General features: G+C 34.7%; 1 protein-coding gene across 1 annotated transcript in view; it reads left to right on the forward strand.

The window, feature by feature from the left end:
* The window catches only part of LOC150087661 (mitoguardin-like), a 90,255-nt gene extending 65,029 nt beyond the window's left edge, over nt 1–25,226 (forward strand). Inside the window, exon 8 of the mRNA XM_090369853.1 lies at nt 25,128–25,226. Within this exon, the coding sequence (XP_090225979.1) occupies nt 25,128–25,152 (25 nt within the window). The 3' untranslated portion in view covers nt 25,153–25,226. The remainder of the gene's footprint in view (nt 1–25,127) is intronic.
* Nucleotides 25,227–25,617: the final 391 nt, after the last annotated feature.

Raw genomic sequence — 25,617 nt, forward strand, 5'->3', positions numbered from 1 at the left:
CCAAGCTATAACAACTATCAGAAGCAAGAGACCAAAGATGAATAAATTCATTAATCAATATAGGGGTAACTATATTATCCTTTTCAAAAAGGTTTTGAAAGTTATCTTCCATTTTCTTAAGAGAGCTGATCTGAGAAATGGTGATTAGTTCAGAACCATTAAAACAATGTGTCTTAGGCACTGTTAAGTCCTTAATGGAGAAGGTAGAGAAATCTTTCCCTAATATATCCACCAGTTTAACAGTTGAAGAACTCAAATTGGACATTTTCTTAGTCAGGTTTGTTTTAGCCAAACTAGCCTTGGAAGAAGCAGGGGTACTTGTTTTATCTCTAGCACTGGTGGCAGGTGTAAGATTTACAGGCATTTGAGGAGAATCATTAGGTGGGACCCCCCACAGAAAGAAATCAAGGCTCGATAAATCAGGTGAGCGTGGGGGCCAGGCAATGGGTCCACCACGACCAATCCATCAACGCCCAAAACGGCTGTTCAAATGGTCACGAACACACCTTCCATAAGGGGCAGGTGCCCCATCACGTTGAAACCAAATGTTGCATCTCACATTTGCTGCAACATCGTCAAGTAACCCTGGTAGAACTTGTTCAAGAAAGATCCGATATTTAGTGGAGTTCATGTGGGATGGTAACAGGTATGGTCGGTGACTAAGCAGTCACCGACCATACCTGCCAACACATTTATTGCGAAGCGATGTTGTGCCGCATGGGAGCGCACCGCCTCCGTAGCCAGGTGGGTAGGAGCAGCAGTGTGTAGCACACGCTTCTTGATTAGACCGGGGTTCGAGCCTGTGACCACCAAATACGGAGGATGCAGAAAGGTCAGAGAATGACCACCACATATCCCCGGAACAATATGGCCTTAGTTGCTAATGCTCCTAAAAACCTAATAACAACATAGCATGGGGGGTGCACACCATGTGGGCCCTCTGCTAATCCATGCACTAGGTGCATGGGTGCCAGCTCACAGTTCGTATATCGATGCATGCTCTTTGTGCAACGACTACTGCTTGAATGAGTAAACCAGAAATTTTCCCTCTCGCGACCTGATGAACAGCGCCGTGTACCGACTTACGGTGATATTTCCAGTTATGGGTTCCTATGCGATTCACATTCCTTTAGATGTTACCTACCTCCCCTAAACATTTGTACCAATATTTTTGAGACACCCTGTATATATATATAGTTTAATGCTTTAGTGTTTTTAGTTATTTATTTTTTTTATATATGTTGAGTGCTTATTAGAGGCTCCTCAATCCTTGTATCCAGCTAGTAACTGAAAGTTAATGTTGCAGATTATCGTGGGGATATTAGTACAGTACAATCTTGCTAATCATGAGTTTGGGAGGGAGAAATTCCTGAAGATCTATGTGGCAAATCTGTATTCAAAGCTTATAGATTTACGGGGCAAAGTAGGCCCACAAGATATTTTTGTAATATTTTTATACATATTAACTGGCTCTTGGCATTTTAGGTATGCACTGAGCATAAATAAAGAAGTCATCTGATAGTAGAGTTAGTTCTGAGTATGCATAAGATTATTTTTATGTTGAGTGATTAATTCAAACAACTTGAGAGATTCATATCTTTTTTAGTTATGTTTTTCAGTCAATATGCAGTAAAATTACAAATATCTGACTGTTATACTATATCTGGAGGATTTGTCCAATGTCTGATCCATTTTTAATCTAGATACAAATTTGCATATTTGGACTATCTGTAAATATTTAAATATTATTTTATTCAATGCACATCTCATTAGCAGCATGCATGCATGCACTCTTCATGCTATTGCACTTGTAATACCATTCTGTAGTCCCATATGCCAAGTATTATTTTTGAAGGAAAAATAGTTGTTTATTAATTATAATGTTTAATGTCTGTCCCATCTGCTATGCATGTGAAATGTAAGTGGTCCAAATAGCAAACAGGGCCAAGTTTATGCCTACACAAATTAGATAATTGTATAGCACCTGTAAGGTCACAAGGACATGACAACTCCCTGTCTAGTCTGTTGCTGCAATTACATGTTTGGGGAGGGCGGGAGTGGGCAGTATTTTTTTAAATAAAAATTGTTTCAAGTATCATTACTTAATTCCCCCTCCCCCCAGACTGCCTTTGAGAGACTTTTTTATATGGATATGTTTTATACAGCCTACAAATTTATAAACATGCCCCTGATAATGATCATCCAAAAAACTATAACAATAAAAATTCTTATGGAAGAATATAATATCAGTTTTTAAACAATCACAGGCCTTAATGTTAACAATTCTTTAAGACATTAATGCACAGAAAGAAGACTTAATGAATTTTGCTGCTGCCTGTGCGATACTAAAAAGACATGTTACCCAGATCATGCCTGGAAGCTTTGGGACACTTATATGAATGAGCTCAGATTTTCAGAAGGTACTTTGATCTCTGTCATAATGCTAATAAAGAAGACAAAGGACATTTTTGAGACTAATACAGTATTTATATGGTTTTTATTATTAGAAGATTTAATTACTTTGGTTGTTTGTACCTTGGGGTAATTAGGTGGCATATCAGGCTGTGGGTTTAACTCTCCCATATAGATATTTTTCCAGCTCCCATTAATGTTCCAGTTGAGTCTGAAAGATGGATGCTTACGGTATTACATTTTATGTATTATTATGGTCTAGATTTGTATCTATGAAATTGTTGAATGTTTATACTTAGTATTATGCAGCTATTGATGAATTGTTAACACAACTAGCAGCAGCATCTATGTATGTATACTTTCATAGTGAATTTCATGTGCATTACAGCCTTTGCACTCACTTTTGACCATAACAAGATACTACTGCTTGTGTGCAGAAGGAGAGATGAGGTGAGTGAACAGCTTTGATATGAATTTCAAATGACTTTGGCCATAATGAACAAGAAATTAATCAGGAAATCATTTCCTTGGATAACTAAATCTACAATTGGGATCGAAAAAAATAAAATATCTAGATTTTGCTCCTGAAACCATCAGTAAAACTGAGGAATTTTAAGGAAAGATGTATGCTTGAATAGAATATTGCAAGATCATTTGTAGTATACAGCAAAGTAATTTTCAGATTTATTATGACCAAAAGTGTTATGACCAAAAAAGTTTTGAAAGCGAAGTGAATTGTATATATTACTTCATATACATATTTACGTACATAGACAGCGCAGTACTTCACCCTCCTTATTAGTGTTGTCAGCCTCAGGCCAAAGTTTTCTCCAAAATTTAGTAAATGTCGAACTTGGAATTTCATTTCATGCTAGTGCTTTAGTTTAAAGATGTCTTTGACATTGATAACTTTTAATAGTTCTATAAGACCTATATTAGTGGTTTTTTTTTTTTTTTTGTTTCTTTTTTTCTCCCCCAAAATTGAACTCAAAACTTTGAGTTCAATTTTGGGGGAGAATACCTAGTATTCTCCACAAATTCCTCTGGCTACATTCCTCTGGCTTTTATATCATAATGCTGCAGGTTATGCTTTTTCCTGGTGTTTTGGTAGGTAATATCTTATAATTTAGGTTTTTTTTTCATTCATGTTGTAGAGGTATTTTCCAGTCAATTTTTCTCTGTTGATAAATGACATTAAATGATTTGGATATTTTTGAGCAGCAGACTGATCAGCAGATAATCTTTCTCTGCCAATACTCAGTACATAACATTTTCTTTTGATTTAACCAGTCAGTCTTTTGATTTAACCTTTCCTTTAATTTTGCTTTTATGCATCCACTAATTTGAGTTTCATGCTGTCTTTCTTGCATTAAACTGCAGCCATAATGCATTATCTGCTGTCTCTAATTTTGGTTTCCTTTAAATGGAGTGAGAACTTTGACACTCGAACAAACTGAGTTCAAAATAGTAGGTTTTTTTTTTTTTTTTTAAATAGTTATCTCGCCCACACCTAATTTAACAACAATTTTTTTTAGACATGGCTTTTTCAGTCTTTCCAAAGCAGCCAACTTAGTTTTCATAGAAACAATTCCGTCTTTTCTCACCCATATTTCATACCTAATATTTAATTAATTAAATAATGTACTGTGATTACAATAACAAATAAATAATTTTACTGGTGCAAATGTGGTGTGGAACAAACACAACTGAAACATACAAATGAACAGGCTGGTGTGGCGTGGCATATTACACTAGCATACTGGCTGCAAACATACTGAACTAGTGCAGTGTTCTCCCCAGGACTTCGAATGGGTGCACTGCCCGGTGAATTTAACTGACCGCCCTGCTAAATTTAAGCGATTCTCGTGGTACCGTATGGTCTGATCTCAGTCAATATTAATTCAAAGATACTATGTGATTGAGGTCAATATGACAGGAGCACATATTGTTAAATTATGCAATTAATTTTTGCTATGGATTGCTTAAGTCACAGTGACCACCAAATATGGAGGATGTGGAAAGTTCAGTGAATGACCACTGCATATCCCCGGAGCAATATGGCCTTAGTTGCTAATGCTTCTAAAAACCAAATAACAAACAAACAAGCTTAAGTCACATTTATAAATAAAAATTTTATAATATTGTGAAGTATTACACTTTCCCACCTGGCTAACCTTTCCTTTTTCCAGCCTATAATTTGATTTTATATATTCATCAATTTTATGTTACACTTAGTCACTGTTAATTATATGCAATATTTATTATTTTATTCATTTTAATAGTTTTAATAAATCTTTCAAATTGACTGAAAGAACTTTTTCCATGAGTGTAATAAGAACAGATCAAACATTTATTTATATAATTTAATAGTAATATAGATAATTATTGAATGCTTAGCTTACCATTATATTATGGCCACTGCAGAATCCATGAAAAGGAAGCCCTGCACACTACTGATAAGTCAAATGAAAACTTAAAATATAAATTTAGTCAATTTTCACATGATTCCCCCCCCCACGTGTAGCATTATGGTATTGTGTTGTGTACATTGTATCATATTATTTATAAAAGCTTTGTTTATAAAAAGAATATGTAAGATTTGTAATTAAGGAAATTTATAATAATTTTAGAAAATGGTTCAGATGTTTTATTTGCAACTAGAAAAAAAATTTATGCACTGCCATAGTAACCATGCAAAGTAAATTTGAATTGTATTTTATTAATGTTACTTTGTTTGGCAGCCAGCAGACTTTGAACTGCCATAAGTAAGTGCTGTGGTCGTATATTTCATATATATTCATTAGTTATTTACTGAAGTTATTTCTAAGGCCACTTAGTTTCTGCAGTATTAACAACTATTTTTATTATAAATAATATTGCTTTCTAAGGTGTGTTCCTCCATCTTGGTAAATAAACTGCTGTAAATGATATACATTATCATTTGGAATATATTATTTTTCCTTTAACAGTGTAATTTAAAAAAAAAACAAAAAACAGTCAAATGAAGACAGGGACATTGGAAAGTTGTACATCAGAGAAGGTTAAAGGCATTTATGTGACACGGAGATGCACGATTTCATGTCAGTATACTTTGCAATCGTTAATTTATCTTCATAGATGTCAGATTCCATACTTGAATTCCATTATTGCCTTTTTTATGATGCTTTTTATAATCTTTGTCTAAAGAATGCTAAAGGGTATACCTTATACAGTTGTTATCTACATTGATAAAGAAATATAATCATGAATTAAATCATGAATTAACCACATGGAGGCTGAATCATTCTATTACAGCGTAAGTGGTTCTCAATTGAAGTTTCATCTGTGCAGACAGTTTCATTGTGTCATTATTGGTGTTTATGTTTCATGTACTATGTTTCTGACATTTTGGTTATATGGTTATTAGGGTAATCCTAACCTTATAAGCATGCTGCAGTGCTATTTTTTTCCCGAAATGTAGGAAATTTAATGTGGGGGGGGGGTGTAATAGCTATCATTTTGGATTAACTGTCTTCTTATTGATTAGACTATATATATCCAAATTTCTACTGTATAAGGAATTGTCAGAAGCTTATCAGTGTACAGTTTTTAAATCTTACCATATGGAAGTATCTAGTTTCATTCGTATTATAAAAGGCCTTGAAATAAAAAAAAAAAGTTAATTTTTTATTTTATATTATTATTTTCTTAATTATTCCAGTATGAATACTGTTATAGTTTAATTTCTTCCTAACAGTAAGATAGGATTACTAGTGCTAAGATTTGAGGATATTTCAGATGCCCCAGTGTCATTCATTCATTAATTCCCTATACCCACATACACCTATGTATGTATGCGTCTGTGTCTCAGCATGCAGCCACACAGACACATTAAAAATAAACTAAGAAAATGAAAGAATAGCTTTAATTAATTTTGTAAGAGACTGAAACAGGATGTTTAAAGGATGAAATAAAAAAAATGGTTGTGTAGTTTTGCATTTTTTAGATATTAATACTGTCATTCATAATATAATAAATGATGCACTGCATGATTGTATAACAGTCTTAATTTTCAGAATAATACAGTCAAATTTAAGAGAAAACTTTTAAATTTGGATAACTGTCATATAAACCTGTGATTAAAATAAAACAAACCAATTTTGGGATAAGTTTGAAGTGCAGTCATAAAAGTCTTCATTTTATATTCTGTCTAGTTTCTTCTGTAATAATGGTAGTGATCTGCTTCCATTATTATATGTACGTAATAATAAATTGCATCTCTACACTGGATATGGATATCATAGTTAATATTTTGATAGATACTCAAAAAGTATTATGTTTAAGAATCTCAAACTTAAGAGGAATATAGAGTTCTGTATTTGGCTGTAGTCCTAGGGTAATGCAAGTGGCTGCCAGTATGCATGTTGTGAGATTGAATCTGTACATTACCACAAAAAATGTACATCCCATTGTGGTGCCAAAAAACTGGCTGTTATTAATAATTCAATACATAGTCATAACAAGTATGCAAGCTCTTTTGGCCTTGTCTTCTTGAGAATAAAGAAATTTATTTATTAATATATTTTCTGCCAAACCAGCATTAAAATCTTGGTTATTATTAGCATAATAACCAAGGTTTTTAATGCTGCATTTTAACATCATTATCTTTAACAGTCAGTTATAGCTGTCTACATATTGTATATTCAGAAAGTAGTAATTGCTAACTTAAACCGAAGTATTAAAAAATACTACTTTTTTCATATGTTCCTGTTGCTTCTTATATACTATATATCATCATTCCTAAACCTTTTTTAAAAAATGAATAAATAAAATAAAAACCAGTCAAATGTTATTTACCTATATATTTTATTCATTAAAATAAATATCAAAAATGTTTTTAACCAGTCTTAAAACTTTCCATGAACCATCACATATTCCTTCATGGTTCACTGTTATGCATTTTGACTAATTTTCATTAGTATTAATATTTAGTAAGAAACTAAACTATACGATATAAGAAAGTCGCAGATTTTTGCCACACCAGTTAAAAAAAAAAAGATTAACCACCCATGTGGTTCACTCATAGGTGGCTTTTGAATTTACCTAGACTTGGTGTATCATATCCTAGGTTGCCAGTGCATCATAGAAAATAAACCAAACCTTTTAGAACTGACACCTCATGTTAATTTTTCAACAGAGTCTTATAGACCTGTCACATTCCCTCTAAGGTGCCTAGCTACTAAGCAGCTCTGCGGCCCACATATTCAGTCTTTTCTTGTTGGATGCACTTTTGCCAGTCTTACCAGGTGCATGCCTATCTTTGGACCATTTCAAGAAGCTTGTCTTTTTTTAGCTGCAGTCTCTATATAATACAAGCAAATGTTTGATAACTTATCAATAAAACAGCATGGGCTATCTCTGTCACCTGTTGTCTGTACTGAACAAAGAGCTTCATGTCTACTTGTATCCCCAATTCACAAAGGGGGGGATAGAAGGGTGACACGAGTAATTACAGACCCGTTAGTTTAACTTCTGTTCCCGGTAAAATAATGGAGTCACTGGTTAAAGATGCATTGCAGGATCGTCTAGACAAGACTGCAGCAATAACTCAGACACAGCATGGGTTTGTTAAGGGAAAGTCTTGTCTGACAAATTTGATTGGATATTATGATGTGGTTACAAATGAACTGGATGCAAAAAATAATTTTGATATCATATACTTGGATTTCAGGAAAGCTTTTGACACTGTTGCACATGGAAGACTACTGTACAAATTGGAGCATAATGGTATTAAGGGTAAGTTGCTACAATGAATAAAAGGATGGTTGAGTGGGAGAAGACAGAGGGTGGTAATCAATGGACACTACCTTTGTGGACTAATGTTATTAGTGGAGTCCCACAGAGTTCGGTGTTGGGTCCACTGTTGTTTTGTATATTTATCAATGATATTGATGAAGGTATATCAGGCTTATTGTCGAAGTTTGCAGATGATACAAAGGTTGGCAGGGTTGTTAATGACAGTGTGCTACTGTAACAGGATCTAGAAAATTTGGGCAGATGGGATGAGAAGTGGCAACTGAAGTTTAACATTTGTCAATGTTAAGTACTGCATATGGGTAGAAGTAACCCCAGAGAAACGTACCAATTGTGTGGTACTACACTTAAGTTGGTAGAAAATGAAAAAGACCTGGGAGTAATTGTGCATCAGATGTGAAGTTTTCTGAACAATGCAGGCAGGCTGTCAGGGCAGGTCATGGGGTTTTGTCAATGATATACAGGAATTTTGCTAGCAGCGAAAAGGAGGTGATTGCCCCTCTGTATAAGGCAATGGTCAGGCCACGCCTTGAGTACTGCGTACAGGTCTGGAGGCCTCCTTTTAGGGAGGATGTAGATTTGCTTGAGCATGTACAGAGAAGGGCAAGAAGATTGGTGAGGGGAATGAAGGGATCCTCTTACCAAGAGAGACTTAAGTTTTGCAAATTGCAGTGGCTGGAGACTAGACACCTGCGAGGTGATCTGATTGAGGTGTATAAGGCCTTGAATGGGTTGAGCATGCTGAATTCTGATGGGATTCTTCCACTTGTTCAGATTACGAACCTAAGGGGGCATAAATTCAAATTGAGGAAAGACAGATGTAGAATAGATGTGCGGAAATTTGCATTTAGCCAGCAGGTGGTTAATTTCTGGAACAAACTTCCATCTGTAGTTGTGGAAGTTGATAGCTTAAATAAATTTAAGGAGGAACTGGACAAACATTTAGATTGAATTGTTTTGTAAAATTTTTTTTTTTGGCTGATGGTGCATAAGTTCATACACTTGCTTTCATCACATGCTGCTACTACTACTTGTATTGTAGCCCTCAAATCCCTTTCTTCATCTATGTTTTAATTCAACCTTGCCAAGGTTATAAGTTATTTTAGGGTTGCTATTCCTGAAGTATAAGACCTTGCATTTTGCTGCATTGAAAAATACCTATTACTTCTCTGGCTATCCCCAAAGCTTAGTTATCATGAAGAAGCACTGAACATTAAGTAGTCTCCCAGTCTTGGCATCATCTACATATTTTGACATTGCTTCCTGGTATCCCTTCAGTGTCTATTAAGAAAATCACAAACAACAGTGGTCCGGGTACCAATCCTTGGAGGTGGGTCCCACTTATGTTGGATCAGTGTGAAGGTTAACTATTAATTATACCAGTGTCTCTTTTGCCAGCCACTCTGTAATCCATCTAAGGGTCTTCCTTCTGATCCTAACATCTATACACATACACTAACTTGTCATGTGGGACAGTCAAATTTTTGCTAAAATCCAAATAAACACTGTTGAGATTATTTTCTACATCTAGCCCATGAGTGACTGTCAAACTTGATAACTAGGTTGGTTAAACATGGTTTTTCTCTTTACAAAATAATGCAGCGTTTCCTTCTGCATTCCATTTCTATCTATCCAAATGGCTCTGTATTGCATCCTTGTTCATTGCTTCCATGATTTTCCTTACTGGTTGATTGGTTGATTGGCCAGTCAGTAAAACCAAAGGAGGTTGATTGGCCAGTCAGTAAAACCACCTTTATGTATTGGCAATACATTTGGACTTTTCCAGTCCAAAGTTATCTCTCAAGTTCAATGATAGCCTGATTGCATTCTTGATGGTTCAGTGCATTCTCTTGCTACTCTCTGAAAATTATGGTATATACCACAACTCTAGAAGACTCGCTCATTTCACCTGTAACTATTAATGCAAAGTACTATTTGATTGATCTGCAACACTATTTGAGTTATCTGAGACTTCCCATTACCTATTATAAGGGTCTGATTTGATTTGTTCATTTTATTCTTTATATTCACATATGTTAAAAAAAGAAAAGAAACTCCTCATGCCTGTTCTTTGCTTTCTTAGCCAGTAATATCTCATTTCAAATTTTTTTCTGTGTATTATTACAGGTCATCTTGTAGCTGTTATAAGGTTCAGTACTTTTCATCACTCTAAATTTCCCATGCCATTTTTTTCTGCCCAGCATCTTTCCCATCATTCTGTATTTTCTCAGTAATATCTAGTTTATTGTATTCATGGCTTCTATGACTATTACTTTAAAAATATTCCTTAACTCTAATTTATTTACTATCCCTGTGCTAACTGCCCAGTTGAGAGAGGCCATGCATTGTCTTAAACTGTCATGGTCCCCTTTCATGAAATTAAAACCCATGCTTTTACTTTAACTGTCACTGCTTTTCATGCTAATAGCACCTGTACTGTAAACCTTATGATATTATCTGGTTCATGGGTAATGATCAGGTTAAGAATATTCTTACCTGTGGATTTTTGTAATGTGAAAAAACCACATTACATGAGGTTTTTTCTCTAACATGCTGAGCAAGTAATAACCATTCTAGTTTATTTAAAAATTTTCTACTCCACTGTGTTTTACCCTCCCATTTACCAATCAGTAAGAGGCAAATTGAAATCACCCATTATTAAGACTTTTGTTCTTGCTCTCCCATTTCATATCACATACAGGCTTTCTTTGCAATCTTGTGGTTTGCACAAGATTCCTCAACTTCCTCACACCACAGATTCCGTATTGGCATGTGTAATTTCTGAATCTGGGAATGCTTTTGTCATTCTCAGGTTGCTTTTGATGAGAATTATAACATCTACCCTTTCTATCTTGCTTATCCTTTCAAAATACATTATACATACCATAATGAAGCTGATTATCTCCTTTTTCTGGGTGGTATTATTTTCCAGTTAGTCTTACGTCAGTGTTTTGTCCCAGTCAGGAAAAATCACAGAGGAGTAATGTTTGCTAGACTGTGAATTGCCCACGCACACACCTATGGGTCATTATCTCTTAGCTAAAGAAAACCCCTTCCCCCCTGCTCATTGCCAAGTTCAGCTTTCAGTAAAACATTCTTTTGGTGTGCCATCTGTTCAGAAATTTAGTTACTATGCTTCCAGATGTTCATGTAATAATCAGAATACACCTACCCTTCAACAGATATTAGGTAATGCTGCCTAGAACTGTTTTTAATTTCATTCAGAAAATTTGATTTGATAAGCAAAGCTAACAAAACATGAGTTACATTAAGAAACCTAGAAAGGCACATCTTAGCCTTTGATACTCTTGTGTCATAAAACCATTAAGGAGGAGCAACAGCAGCAACAACAACAATAGGAATTCAAATTCACCCATTTTATTGACAGCACTCCTGACATCATATTTAGCATTAGCATTAATAGTGGCATATTAGTGCAAGAAAGCAAGCTTATACATCATCAGCCAAAAAAAAAAAAAAAAACGCTTTCCATTTCATTTATTCATTTGCTCCAAAATTTTGTCCAGTTCTTCCTTGAATTTATTAAGACTTTTGTTCTTAATCTAAGCTATCAACTTTCACAATGAAAGATGGAAATTTGTTCTAGCAATCAGCCACTCATTGGCTAAAGGCAAATTTTCACATATCTATTCTGCAACTGTCTTTCCTCAGTTTGAATTTATGCCCTCTCAAGTGCTTAATTTGAGCAAGAGGAAGAATTCCATCAGCATTGAGCTTGCTCAAACCATTCTAAGCCGTATACCCCTCAATCAGATCACCTCACAGGTGTCTAGTGTCCAGATGCTGAAATTTGCAGAACTTAAGCCTTTCTTTATAAGAGTACCCCCTTTATTCCCCTCATCAATCTTATTGCCCCTTCTCTGTACTCATTCCAGCAGCTCTCCATCCTTCCTAAAATGAGGCCTCCAGACCTTCTCAAGCTGTGGCCTTATACAAAAGGCAGTGGGTAGTGGTCACTTATCATCTCCTTATCCCTGCTGGCAAGTTCCTGAATATCATTAACAAGACCTCATGATGCTCTAGCAGCCTGTCTGCACTGCTGTGAAAACTTCATATCTGACTGCACAGTTACCCCCAGGTCTTTTTCATTTTCCATTACCTTGAGTGTAGTACTGCAGTCTGTATATTACTCTGGGATTACTGCCACCCAACTTTGCATTTGTCAATGTTAAACTTTTTTTTTTTTTTTTTTAATGAAAACCCCAAACATGAGAGGTATTAGAATCTATAGTACTAAGTACCGTGCTTGGGTTGGAGGTTGAGAAGATGAAAGAAGATATTTGTTGACATTAGACTTGAACTTCTGTAGACTGTAATTTTCAGGAAATACGTATGAAGGAAGGTTGTTTCAGAAAACAGCAGTTGAATGAGTAAACGAGGAAGATGAAAAGTTGGTTCTGTGAGTTTGAAGTTGGACAGTAAATAGATGTTGGTTGGTGGCGGCACGTGTTTGGACTGTTTTGAAAGAGAGAGCGGGAATTATAGAAGCGAATTCAGAAGAACAGTACCTATGGAAGTATCTGTAGAAAAGGCATGCAGCAAAACAGTACATCTATGAGACAGCGAGTGGAGAGACTCTGCTAGACACGAGTCATTAATTAACCTAATTGCCCTCTTCTGAGTGGAATCTAGAAGCCTGAGAGAGGTTTTGGGGGCACTGCCCCAGATGTGCGAACAATATTCCTTGGTAGGGATGATTTGCGATTTGTACAGAGTGAACAGCTGTTTGGAAGAAAAGTAACACTGAGAGCGAAAGAGACAACCAAGTTTTTTAGATGCAGAGGAAGCAATATTTGTAATGTGCTTGTGTCAAGAGAAATTAGAAGTTAGGGTAATCCCCAAAAGAGATATATCATTTTGCCTAGAAATTGGAGTGTCACCAAAGATAAGCATAGGAGCAGAAGAATCTTTTTTGCAAAATATAAGACAAGACTGAGTTTTAGAAGGATTGAAATCAACTAAGTTGTCTTTACTCCACTGGAGGATTACCTGGAGATCAGCATTTAAGGAATTGGTAGCGGTTATTTGAGAAGTTGAAGCTGACTGAGCAGGGCAAGATTTCTCAAAATGGAAAGTGTAATGCAATGTGCTATCATTGGCAAAACTATGGATAGGTTTTCCAGTCAATGGAAGAAGGTCATTAATATACAAGAGGAAAAGAGTGGGGGGAAAGCACTGAACCTTGGGGGACACCAGCATTAGTGGAGAAGTTAGAAGACAGAGAGCCATCTACCATCACCCTCAGTGAGTGATCAGAGAGAAAACTGGATAACCAATTACAAAAAACAGTTGGCAAACCATAAGATAGAAGCTTGTTAGAAGACCTTTATGCCAAACATGATCAAAAGCCTTTGAGATGTCAAGAGTAACTGCTTGCATTTCATAAAACTTTTCCATTGAATTTGTCCATAAATGGGTAACATAAGCCAGAATATCACCAGTGGATCGACACTGACGGAATCCCTACTGGTCATCGTTGATCAGATGGAAGGTTTTTAGGTAGTTTAAGAGTTGGAGGATTGATTTCTCTATTACTTTAGAAAGAGTAGAAGTAATTGCAATGGGATGATAATTGGATGAGGGATTTGTCACCCTTTTTAGGTACTGGCTGGATATGAGCAAATTTCAAAGCAGAAGGAAAAACACCTTTGGAATAAGAAAGTGAGAAAAGGTGGCAAAGAACCAGGAGTAAGTTCAGGAGCACAGGTTTTGAGAACAAATGGAAAAATACCATCAGGACCTGGAGCTTTCTCGGCAACAAGATTCTTCAAAATCCTTCTGACATCCTTTTGATGGAAGACCACAGGAGGCATTGAATGGAGTGTGTTGGGAATGGTGGGAGGTGTTTTACCAAGATCATCAATACACGAGTTGGAAGAAAAATGGGATGCTAACAGGTCAGCTTTATCCTTGACTGAAGTGACAACAGAACCATCTGGTTTTGATAGAGGTGAGAGCAGAGATTGCCAAAAGTTGCGGTCAATAGCTTTGGCAAGAAATCAGAATGCTTGGCTACCATTGGGGCAAGAAGCAAGTTTTCTACTCTTAGCCTGTTCAAAATCTAGTTTGCACTGGTTAATAACTGCAAACTTCAGTTGCCACTTCTCAGCCCATCTGCCCAACTTTTCTAGATTCTGTTGCAGTAGTGTATTGTCATTGCTGTTATTAACAACCCTGCCAACCTTTGTATCATCTGCAAACTTGAACATTAAGCCTGATATAACCTTCATCAATATTATTGATAAATATAGAAAACAATATTGGGCCCAACACTGAACCCTGGTGGACTTCACTAATAACATTAGTCCACAAAGAGCAGTGTCCATTGATTAACACTGTCTTCTCTCACTCAACCATCCCTTTATCCATTGCAGCAACTTGCCCTTAATGCTATACTGCTCCAATTTGTACATAGTCTTCCACGTGCAACAGTATCAGAAGCTTTTCTGAAATTCAAGTATATGATATGAGAATTATTTTTTGCATCCAATTCCTTTGTGACCACCTCTTAGTATCCAATCAAATTTGTCAGACAAGATTTTCCCTTAACAAACCCATGCTTTGTCTGAACTGTAACTGCAGTATTGTCTAGATGATCCTGCATTAGGTGCATCCAGTGCCAGGTGGGCAGGTGCAGCAGTGCGTAGCACACGCTTGATTAGACCGGGGTTCAAGCCCGTGACCACCGAATATGGAGGATGTGGAAAGGTCAGGGAATGACCACCACATATCCACAGAGCAATAGGGCCTTAGTTGCTAATGCTCCTAAAAACCAAACAACAACAACAACATAGATCCTGCGCTTCTTTAACCAGCGACTCCATTATTTTCCCCGAAACAGAAGTTCTGGGGAAAAGAACAGGTCTGTAATTACTCGTGTCACCTTTGATCCCTTTTGTGAATTGGGGACTACATTTGCACCTCTTCAGTCTGTAGAGACTTCGCCTGAATCCACGGATGTTCTTATAATTATGGCTAAGGGTTTTCTTACTTCCTTTGTTACCTCCATTAATATAATTGGACAGAGGTGCCTCCGTAGCCAGGTGGGAAGGAGCAGCAGTGCGTAGCACACGCTTCTTGATTAGACTGGGGTTCGAGCCCGTCACCATCAAATACGGAGGATGCGGAAAGGTCAGGGAATGACCACCGCTTATCCCGGAGCAATATGGCCTTAGTTGCTAATGCTCCTAAAAACCAAATAACATTACATAACATAATTGGATAGATTCCATCCACCCCAGTGAATTTAAATAGATTTACATTTAAATCACACTTAAATACTTAAGATTAAGTGTTCTTGTATAGTTTACTACCTTGGTGCAACCATTGAAGTTATTTGAGCTGTTTCCCCAGCATTAGTTTCTGTTTCATTTGAAATAACGCTACCAACAGCATTTCTTGTCAATATCAGCTTTTGTAGCTTGTTTGTAGCAACAAACAAGAAACGATGTATGAAAGCATTACTTTGGTTGGGAATATATAAATTTTTTTAGATAACAAGGCTTTATATATATATATATACACACTGTACTGTCAGAATTAAGAATAAAATTTTGAAATTTCCTATTTTAAACTACGTATTGTTCCCCCCACCCCAAATAAACTGGTTGGCAAAATAAATACAATCATGTGTCTGCTACTGTGCTTTTTACAAGCTTCCTAGAGAGTTAAACAATATTTTCCCTTTACAAAATTGTGCTTTGTTGTCTGGGATACTCTGTATTGCATTCTTGATCATTGTAGCTAATTATTCGTGATCATTTCAGCTGTTTATAATGTCTATGCAGCATAAACAGCTGAAAATGAAAAATATATAAAGGTGATTTGAGTAACATAAGATAAGGTTAGTATTTGATAATGTTGTTATTCAAGACATTTGAGATAACTAATACATATGTTTCCAGGACATCATAACCCTGATATTACAGACTTAATGCATATTATGTTTCATATTATTGTTGCATAATATGTTGTCTGACTTCTGCCAGTAGCTTAAAAAAAAAATAATGAATGAAATTAAAACAATGGAATAAAGAATTCAGAATCATCTATATCGTATAAACATTAATGTATTTTGGTTTTAAAATACAGAAATCGAGTTTTTGTTACGACTCTTAATTCCTATTTTCTGAAAAATGCAAAAGAGAAGGTACTTGCTACTTTAAAATGCTCCACATGAAGCAGTAGGAGAAGACAATTATATTTTGTATGTTTTCTTGACAGTGTTACCTATTGTTAGATTTCTTTGATGATAATAAGGATTTACTTTTAATATCTCTAATATCAAAGTTTGCCTTTGTAAGCCGCATTAGTGTTAATCATTTTGACTCAGTGGGTGCAAATTTTCAGTAGCTAATACTATGTTATGAATAGAATAAAAAAATAAGTACTTTAAGAACATAAAATAACCAAATAACTTTAAAATATGGCTTATCGAATTTTGTAATGATGTATAAATTTCCCATTCCATCATATAATGTATTAATTACTTATTAATTTGAAAGAGCCACTGATATTAGTATAATTGTTCATTAATTATATTGACAGATTGACAGTAGCATAGCCAGAATATTTTGTCAGCAGGTACATTCACAAAAAAAAGGCACCAATCGCCTAATGCTAAAAAGCACCACAATACCAGATTTTGTCATCAGGAGGAGGTACAATGTACCTGCAGACTACCCTGGCTAAGCCACTGCAGATTTATCTATATAAAAAATTTTCTCTAGTTTCCAGTTTTTGATAACTGGCAGTTATGTAGTTGAATTAAACAATGTTGAGATATCCAAGCTCTGTGTGTGTGTGTGTCAAAAAGCAACCATAGTTCATTTGGCTTGCCATTTATGTAGTAATGAATTTAAAATCATTACAGTTATGGAAATGACTTAATATCATAGTCATTTCGATCACTGTCATGATTTTAAATTCGTGATTAAGGTGAGCCCACAGTCAAAAAAAAAAAAAAAAGTTTCATTAGCACTGCTCAGAGTAGAATTTTGCCACCTTTTAATGAATTTTACTATGCTGCAAACTTAAACTATTTTCAGTGAACTTTATCTTTATTACTATTGGGAAATTCATAAGTTATTACACTCTGTATGAGCTAAAATTGACAGCATATGACAAAGAATGACATTATGAAATTGGTTGAAATAGACCAAACAAAATGTACCTTAAATTGAAGTACAATTACCAATCCACTGCAAGTGCTTAGTCTATATAAATTAGCTCGTGTTGTGTTTTTTTCTTCTATATTCAGAAAAATTAGATAGGCAGGTAAGACAGTATTGGATGCAGTTCAGCTTTACTTTCTTAAAAAAATGAATAATTCCTGAATTTGTTATTAAATTGCCATTTGGATTTTTGTTCATTTTAAATAGACATATACCTTTTCTTGCTATGCATGTTGAATGAAATATAAATAATGAAATATTGTGATACTTGTTTTAAAGTTTTCTTTGTCGTAACTGAGAAGCTGTGTTAAAGAAAATATTGAGGGGACCAAAAATAGTATTCTTAATATATGAAGTTTTTCTGTTTATTAACATATGAAAACAAACTGTTTTTTGCGTAGTCTTTCATATATTTGAAATAGCATTATTAATGAAAAGTTTGATTAATGAGTAAAATTAGTTGATGAAGTAAGATTGGGTTTTGGGTGTTGTAAATAAAGAAAAATAATTGGAGATGATATTTAATATCATTGCCTTGTCTTCAGTTTTATAACTCCCCCCCCCCCCCAAAAAAAAAACAGCTACCCTTTCTTTTTTCTCTACCTCAATTTTAGGTGCCTTTAATGACACTCCTCAATTTTCACTTCTGAAAAGTGAAAGTCAGATTGAATCTATAGTTATTTCTAAACAGAGAGAGCCTTTGTTAATAATAAATAACCTTCCACAATTGGGTAAACTTTTCAAGAAATTTTCATGACATATTGTATGTCATGAAAATTCCATCACAGCCTGGTTCTAAAACATTGAAATAGCAGGGAAAATGTGATTTTGTGGAATACTTGTAGCATAATTGGAATGTTATTGGCAACATAGCAATTGAAGTAATTGCTGAATCTCAAAAAGTTGAGAATTGGTTTTCTAAGAAGTAATATGTGATTACAAGTCAGACAGTACTCTATCTATCATCCAAAATGTAGTGGTAACATTATTTTTGTTACAATTGCATTTTTATAGTTTTTTTTTTTTTGTTTTCTTTCTTAATGTATATATGCACATTTATAAAATTGTCAATTATTTTTTTCAGAGTTTAGTTTTGTACATTTAGTTTTGCAAAGAGTGAAACTGAAAATTCCTTTAAGATATCTACCATGTAGTTTTAGATGTGCTTGATTCCTTCTAAAACCAAGTACTTAATTTCATCCTTATTAACATTAGTAAAATAATAAGAGGAGTTTACCTCAATATAGTGCGTAGAACACTTCCGTATGATACCCTCCAGAAATTAAAACGGAAAAAATGAAAAAATCGACAACTTACCGGTACATTAGAGTAAAATATAAATAATTAAATAATCAATTTAACACAATTCAAATCAATTTCATACAATTAAAAATCAAATTAACGCAATTAAAAGAATCTTAACGAAATTATCAAAACGATTTTCCTTCCTTCGGTCAGGTAAAATTACACAAGACTGGGTTTCCTATTCGACCTATTGTTTCCTACAGGAACTCGGCATTTTCATCCTTAGCCACACATGTATATAACGTTATAAAACCCTTTAGACAGGTAATACAATTTGGGATTAAGAACTACGATACATTATTTAATAAGCTTAAAGACTGTAGACTCGGCGACAATGACAATTTATTCTCACTAGATGTTACCTCATTATATACGAATGTAAACGTTGAATACACATTAGATATTATTTGGGATATGTTAAATAAAAACTCGACACCGATTAATTATACGAAGCTACCTATTAAGGAAATTTTTCACTTAATTAAACTGTTAGTTGAGGCTAACTACGTCACCTTTCGAGACAAGGTATACAAACAAATTTTTGGATTACCAATGGGTTTGAGCCTGGGTGGCTTAATGTCAGAGATCTATCTCTCAACGATTGAGCAGATACATTTGACACCTTTTCGAACCTGTATCACATACTATGGGAGGTATTTAGATGATGTTCTAGTTATTACCGATAGTAATACTATCCAAGACATTTTACATTCGTTTAATAATATTCATTCTAGTCTCAAATTTACATTGGAAAGGGAGGATACGGATACTAAGTCATTAAACTTTCTAAATTTCACGCTTACCCGGGACTCGAATAAAATACAATTTAGCATCTATCGAAAACCTACAAACACCGGTATGCTTCTACATTATAATAGCTACCACCCGTTCACCTACAAAAGATCGATTATCTTTAATCAATTTCTAAATGCCTATAAATATTCAACGACGGATTCTGCTTTGGACTCAGAAATACAAATATTAACTAGCAGATTCTTAAACAGGGGTTATCCCATTAACACAATAAATCGAATTAGGGTACAAGCTAAGGATAGGACACAAAATACTACTATCCCGGCAACCCAAAGGTCGCGGGTTCGATTCCCGCCTCGGGCTTGGATCAAAGTACTGCAAAAACCTTGGGAGGTGCAATATGGCCACAGAAGCCGATGCGCCAATAACTACCAAATCAAAAAAAAAAAAAAAAAAAAATACTACATCAATCAACAATAGTAATATCAAAAAATACTTTATTTCTGTCCCATATGTTGAACAGTGGCACAAACAGCTTAACAGATTCTTTAAAGATACCGAATTTAAAATTATAGCTAGACCCATACGGAAGTTACACACTATACTGAACAATCGCTCGGTTCTTTCAGCGTTCGCAACACAAATTAATGATCTGGTATACAACATTTCTTGCGGTGATTGCGACTCGTCTTATCAGGGTTCGACCCGATTTTCTCTTAATATTCGTGTAAATCAACATGAAGCCTCAGTTCGTGCTTCTCGTTCAGCAGCGTCAGAATTAGCCTTTCATGCCATTAACGAAAAACATACTTTTTTATTTAACGAAGCCAAAATACTTAACGTTCAACGTAATTATACGCGACTATTAATTGCAGAAACCGTTGAAATTAAATTACACGAGAATTCTGTTAATGTTCGGCGGCCATTTGATCTCCGATGCGTGGACCTTTACGCGCATGTGCGAAGACAAATAATCTCTATTTAAGTATCAGGTTTAACCTGATTCGGTAATTTTCATTCCTGTGATCACGACATACGGTTGAAAAGCATTGTCAGCTTCAGGAAGGAAAATCGTTTTGATATTTTCGTTAGATTCTTTTAATTGCGCTAATTTGATTTTTAATTGTTTTAAATTGATTTGAATTGTGTTAAATTGATTATTTAATTATTTATATTTTACTCTAATGTACCGGTAAGTTGTCGATTTTTTCCATTTTAATTTCTGGAGGGTATCATACGGAAGTGTTCTACGCACTATATTGAGGTAAACTCCTCTTATTATTTTACTAATATTATTATCAACGTAGAACATATTGAGTAGTACAGCTCTGATTCATACTATCCTTATTAACATATTATAATTAGTAGTGTTATAATGCATTGAAAGTCAGTTTTCCAGGGAATGTCCCATACTAGGCATTAATTTCTCAGGTTGTAATTCTACTACTCTGAGTTTTCCTGAAAATATGACGGCATATCTAATTTGGAGTTGTGTTCTTTGTATAAAAACTCAGGCCTTCTTAACAGGAGGGTGGTCTTCATTTGCCATATGTTCAGCAAAAGTGGATTTGAATTCCGTCAATGTGACATAATTCAAACACAGATCTTTTCAAGTGAAGCAGAGTGATTTAATCTCATGTATGCTGTTTTCTCAATGACTTTTCATCTGTCAAACCAACTGACAGTAGAATACATTTAGTTTACATAGAAAGATACTGATGTGTCATGGCCTTGTAGTTAATTCTCAGCTTCACTGCCCCATTGATAATTCAGAACACCTGAACTCTTAACAATATATAAATCATTTAAACATGAATACTAAAAAAAATTTAATGAAATACAAAACAAAGAATATATAAATTATAATTGTCAGTTAAGAACTGATAAAAAATAAATAAAAGTGCACTAAAGTAGCTTTTGAAGCAAGTAGGCTCTACTATCAACTTAAAATATCCAGCTTTAAGTAACAGAAATTGGCAAATAAATGACACGTGGTGGGAGCGTAAAAGTGTAGGGTAGGATGGGAGAAGAATGAAGGGAGAGGAAAGGAGGAGGCAGAAACTAGTCAGAACTTGATGTAAAATGGCATTTATAGAATTGTGCAGATCCACTGCACAATTGCAGCTTTCATAGTGGAATGTATGTAAGTCCCTTTATTACAATTAATATGGGACCCGACAGGCAAATATGGTGCTTCTAGCTACAAGTACTGGTAAAATAATGGGTGGGTCAGTTATTGCTAAATGGCATCAGGTTAAGATTGTTATGCTTTGTGACAAGGTGGAATGAGCAAGATTGGCTGTACCAATAGGCAGGCTCTCCCCCCAATGTTCAGTGCAGTCAAGTTAGGCTGACCGGGCTAGCCCGGTGGGTAAAGTGCCTGCCTGGAAACCCAAAGGTCGCGGGTTCGATTCCCGCCTCGGGCTTGGATCAAAGTACTGCAAAAACCTTGGGAGGTGCATTATGGCCACAGAAGCCTATGCACCAACAACTACAAAAAAAAAAAAAAAAAAAGCAGTCAAGTCTCCTTCCCATCTCCTCGATGTAACACCTCACAATCCAGCATTTTATCTGATAGTATGTGAGTATGTAGTACAAATGGAATAGGGGATTTCACCCTAGAAGTAAGATTGAAACCTTCTGCCAGAGAACTGCATACATCCAGTGTGATAACTATGCAGGACCTTGGCAAGATGTTCAGAAAATTCCAAATAGTTGAATTGCAGTGGACACAAGCTATTCATTTAGAGAGAGCGAGCGAGCGAGCACCCTTCAGTAGGCTAGAGTATGCATTCCCCTTCCCTCCTAGACCAAATCTATCTAGAAAATGAGAGGGATATCTGCATCTTAGGTTCTCTCTTACCTTTGAGTTTGGTATCTATTAATGACAGCTCAAATATATCCATCTCTGATTGAATAGGGCAAATGCAGTTCTGTGTAAGTGCCTTGGGAGGGTTCAGATCCATAGTTAAATTGATCTACACATATAGGCTTCCTATATACTGGGGTATCAAAACATTAACCTTCTTGTGACACCATGACGTCAGGAAAAGGAGAGACCCATTGGTTTCTAACTTGATGGTAAACTATATAAAGTTGTATAAGGAATTAAGGTGTTGCAGCAGCAGTATTTGAATCCAAATAAATGACTGAAAATATATTGTAAATATATTGATGCCAAAGTCTGACTGGTACTGGAAAATATATTTTTTAATATTTACTGCACAGTAGTGCAGTAGATATTGCCTCTCTCCCACACCTTGTGGAAAAGGTTGGGTGCAATCCCCATCACTAGCTGAAGTTGCAAAATATTTCCTGTTGAATTGGAATTTGTCTTCCTCCCCAAACACACACACCTTTGCTGAGTTAATCACTGTCATTTTCATGTCTCAAAACAGGTGAGCTGACCATAGAATACATGCACTTACCCACTTATGCCTCGTGACCTCTAGTTGTTTTTGTGCAAATTCTAAAAAATGCAAACCTCAAATGTTTGTATGTTCAGTTTTAGAAGTAAAAACTAATTACCGTCATATTGCACTTTTAACAGCAGTTTGGATTGTCTGCCTGGTGGCAATGTATTATAAATAGCATTACACTTCTCAAAAGTACAGCACTTGTGTCCAGTGTGGCTTCTTTGAAATGATGTGCAAAAGACCTATGCAAGAGTAAATTAAATTCTTTGTCCTTTTCCTAGTATATTTATTTCTAGGTTTCCTCTATATTCTGTAACAAATTGGTACAAAGCCTAAGGACTTTATTTCTAGGTTTCCTCTATATTCTGTAACAAATTGGTACAAAGCCTAAGGACTTTGTCATAATGTGGTTGTGACAATTTAAATTCAGGCCTGCAATTTGGAATCGCTAGCATGATTTTGTTAACAGAATACCATTTTATCAAGGAAAATAGGGAAAGATTTTTCCCTATTTTCCCTAGGTTTTCTGTTACATCCAATCAAATGTTACACTTTTAAAAAGAAGACCTACATCTTCTTGCCTACAAAATTACACAACTTTTTTTTCCACTGAAGCTAGACATGCTTGTGTTAAAAACTTTGTAATTAAAGTATAAAATTGTATTTTAATTATTGATATAAATTATTAATAAATTATAAATTATTTATTTTACTTTAATTTATTCTTAAAGCTGCTACTTAAAATGGGTAAATAGCATGTATAAATAATTTCCCTGTAAATTACCTACATTATTTTAAGAATAATATTATTTAAGACTAATCAGGGCTGGCCTGTGATACCCGTGAATATGATGTGACAGCCCATAGTCTTAAGGGCACTAAAATATGTCATTTTCTAGGATGCCAAAATATCCAAGATCAGTACTGCTTACATTAATGCTTCCAGACAAAAAGTGGGCCATAGTTTGTTGTTAGGCACACTTGAAATAATATTTTCATTGTTAAAAAGATAATCCTATGAGAATATATGTAAGAGCCATGCACACTTTTTTCATATGTTGGTATCTTGTTTAGAAATAGGTGTTTTTTTTTTTTAGTTGTTTTTTTTTTTTTGTCCTGTTCTTTCCTGTTGTGGCGTAATACTAATTGCCAAAATTAGCAGTAAAAGAATATACTGCCACATTTGTAGTTGTTAAGAAAGCAGCAGAAAATTTAGCTGCATAGGTTTGATTCATTTCCATAAAATTGATCTAAGTATTTATAATTGTTATAATTGAGGCAGTTATAAAATTGAAATATGTATAACTTTGTTATAATATTAAATCGATCTTCTTAGAAACTGTTTCTGTGATTAATTTATAAAATAAGTTAACGGAAGTTGAAAGAGTTTTTTTTTTTATTATTAATATTATTATTATTTTAATTCTGCCACAGTATAAATAAATCTTAAATAACAAATGGTGATATTGTACCATTTGTTATTCAAGAATCAGTAATATCCTTGAATTCATACCTCACTAGAGATTCAAGTGTCAAAATCACCTTACAAGAATAAAGTTTCCAATTATTTATTTGTTTTCATGTCAAAACGTAGAGAATGAATTTTTTTGCAATAAGCCATTTTCATTTCTTGTCTATGAAGTTCTTAAATTTCAATTTCCTAATAATTGAAGTTGTAACATTTCTTGAGGAATTTTTTGACTGTTTCTGAAAACTGATGTGAAAATTTTGATAAAATTATATCTATTATTCAGAAGGGCCAGACAAGAAAAGTGAACACTGTAAAATAATATGAATTTTTTTAAAATGGATCTCGCAGAATTTTATTAAATTTTTTATTCATTCTTTACCTTTAATTAGTTTTGCTTTATTATGTCTTTTGTTAGTTTTGCTTTATTATGTCTTTTGTTTCATGCATACATTTAATTTGAAGTAATGTTTAAAGTTAGTAACAAATTAGTTTTGATATTATATGGCAATTTCTCAAGATAATTTTTGAGAAAGTAATTTTTGAATTCTTCTTTTCCTCCCTCAAAGTTACTGGAAGCATCCTATGTGTATACTTGAGAAGCATGCATGTGATTTATTACCACTAGCTTAAAATTGAAAGAGTTTATTATTTTATAAATGTACTTATTTCATATAAAAAAAGTTGAGCCACTGGTTGAATTAGATGAGGTAATATTTAATATATTGTTAGTCATGCATTGGCATAATGAAAAATTATTACAGAAGCAGTCCTTTTCCTCCTTAGATCCTCCTCACCTTGTCTCTTGTAGTAAATGATGACAGCTCCAGATCTAAAATGCACAATTTGTGGTTTAACCTAAATCTAGGTTTTATCTTGTATGCCACTGAATAATTTTAATCAGCTTATCTGATTGTTGTGATATGCAGCCAGAATTACTCAAGAATAGGTTGTAACCAGTATTGTTGATGTAAAAAAAAAAAAACACATTATGTAAATAAAATCATATAAGACATTCATTTGTTTTACTTTGTAATTTCCTTTACTTTGATTGACATAATATCAAGTATTAATTCACGACAGCGTTGGCCGACTGGGCTGGCCAGGTTGGTAAAGTGCCTGCCTAGCAACCCAAAGGTCGCGGGTTCAAATCCTGCCTCGGGCTCGAATCAAAGTACTGCAAAAATCTTGGGAGGTGCATTATGGCCACAGAAGCCGATGCGCCTACAACTAACTAAAGAAAAAAAAAAAAAAAAACCGACAGAGCTAATACTCA

This window comes from Mastigoproctus giganteus, chromosome 3 (genome assembly GCF_048544385.1).
Source record: "Mastigoproctus giganteus isolate SK-2022 chromosome 3, ASM4854438v1, whole genome shotgun sequence".
Lineage (NCBI taxonomy): Eukaryota > Metazoa > Arthropoda > Arachnida > Uropygi > Thelyphonidae > Mastigoproctus > Mastigoproctus giganteus.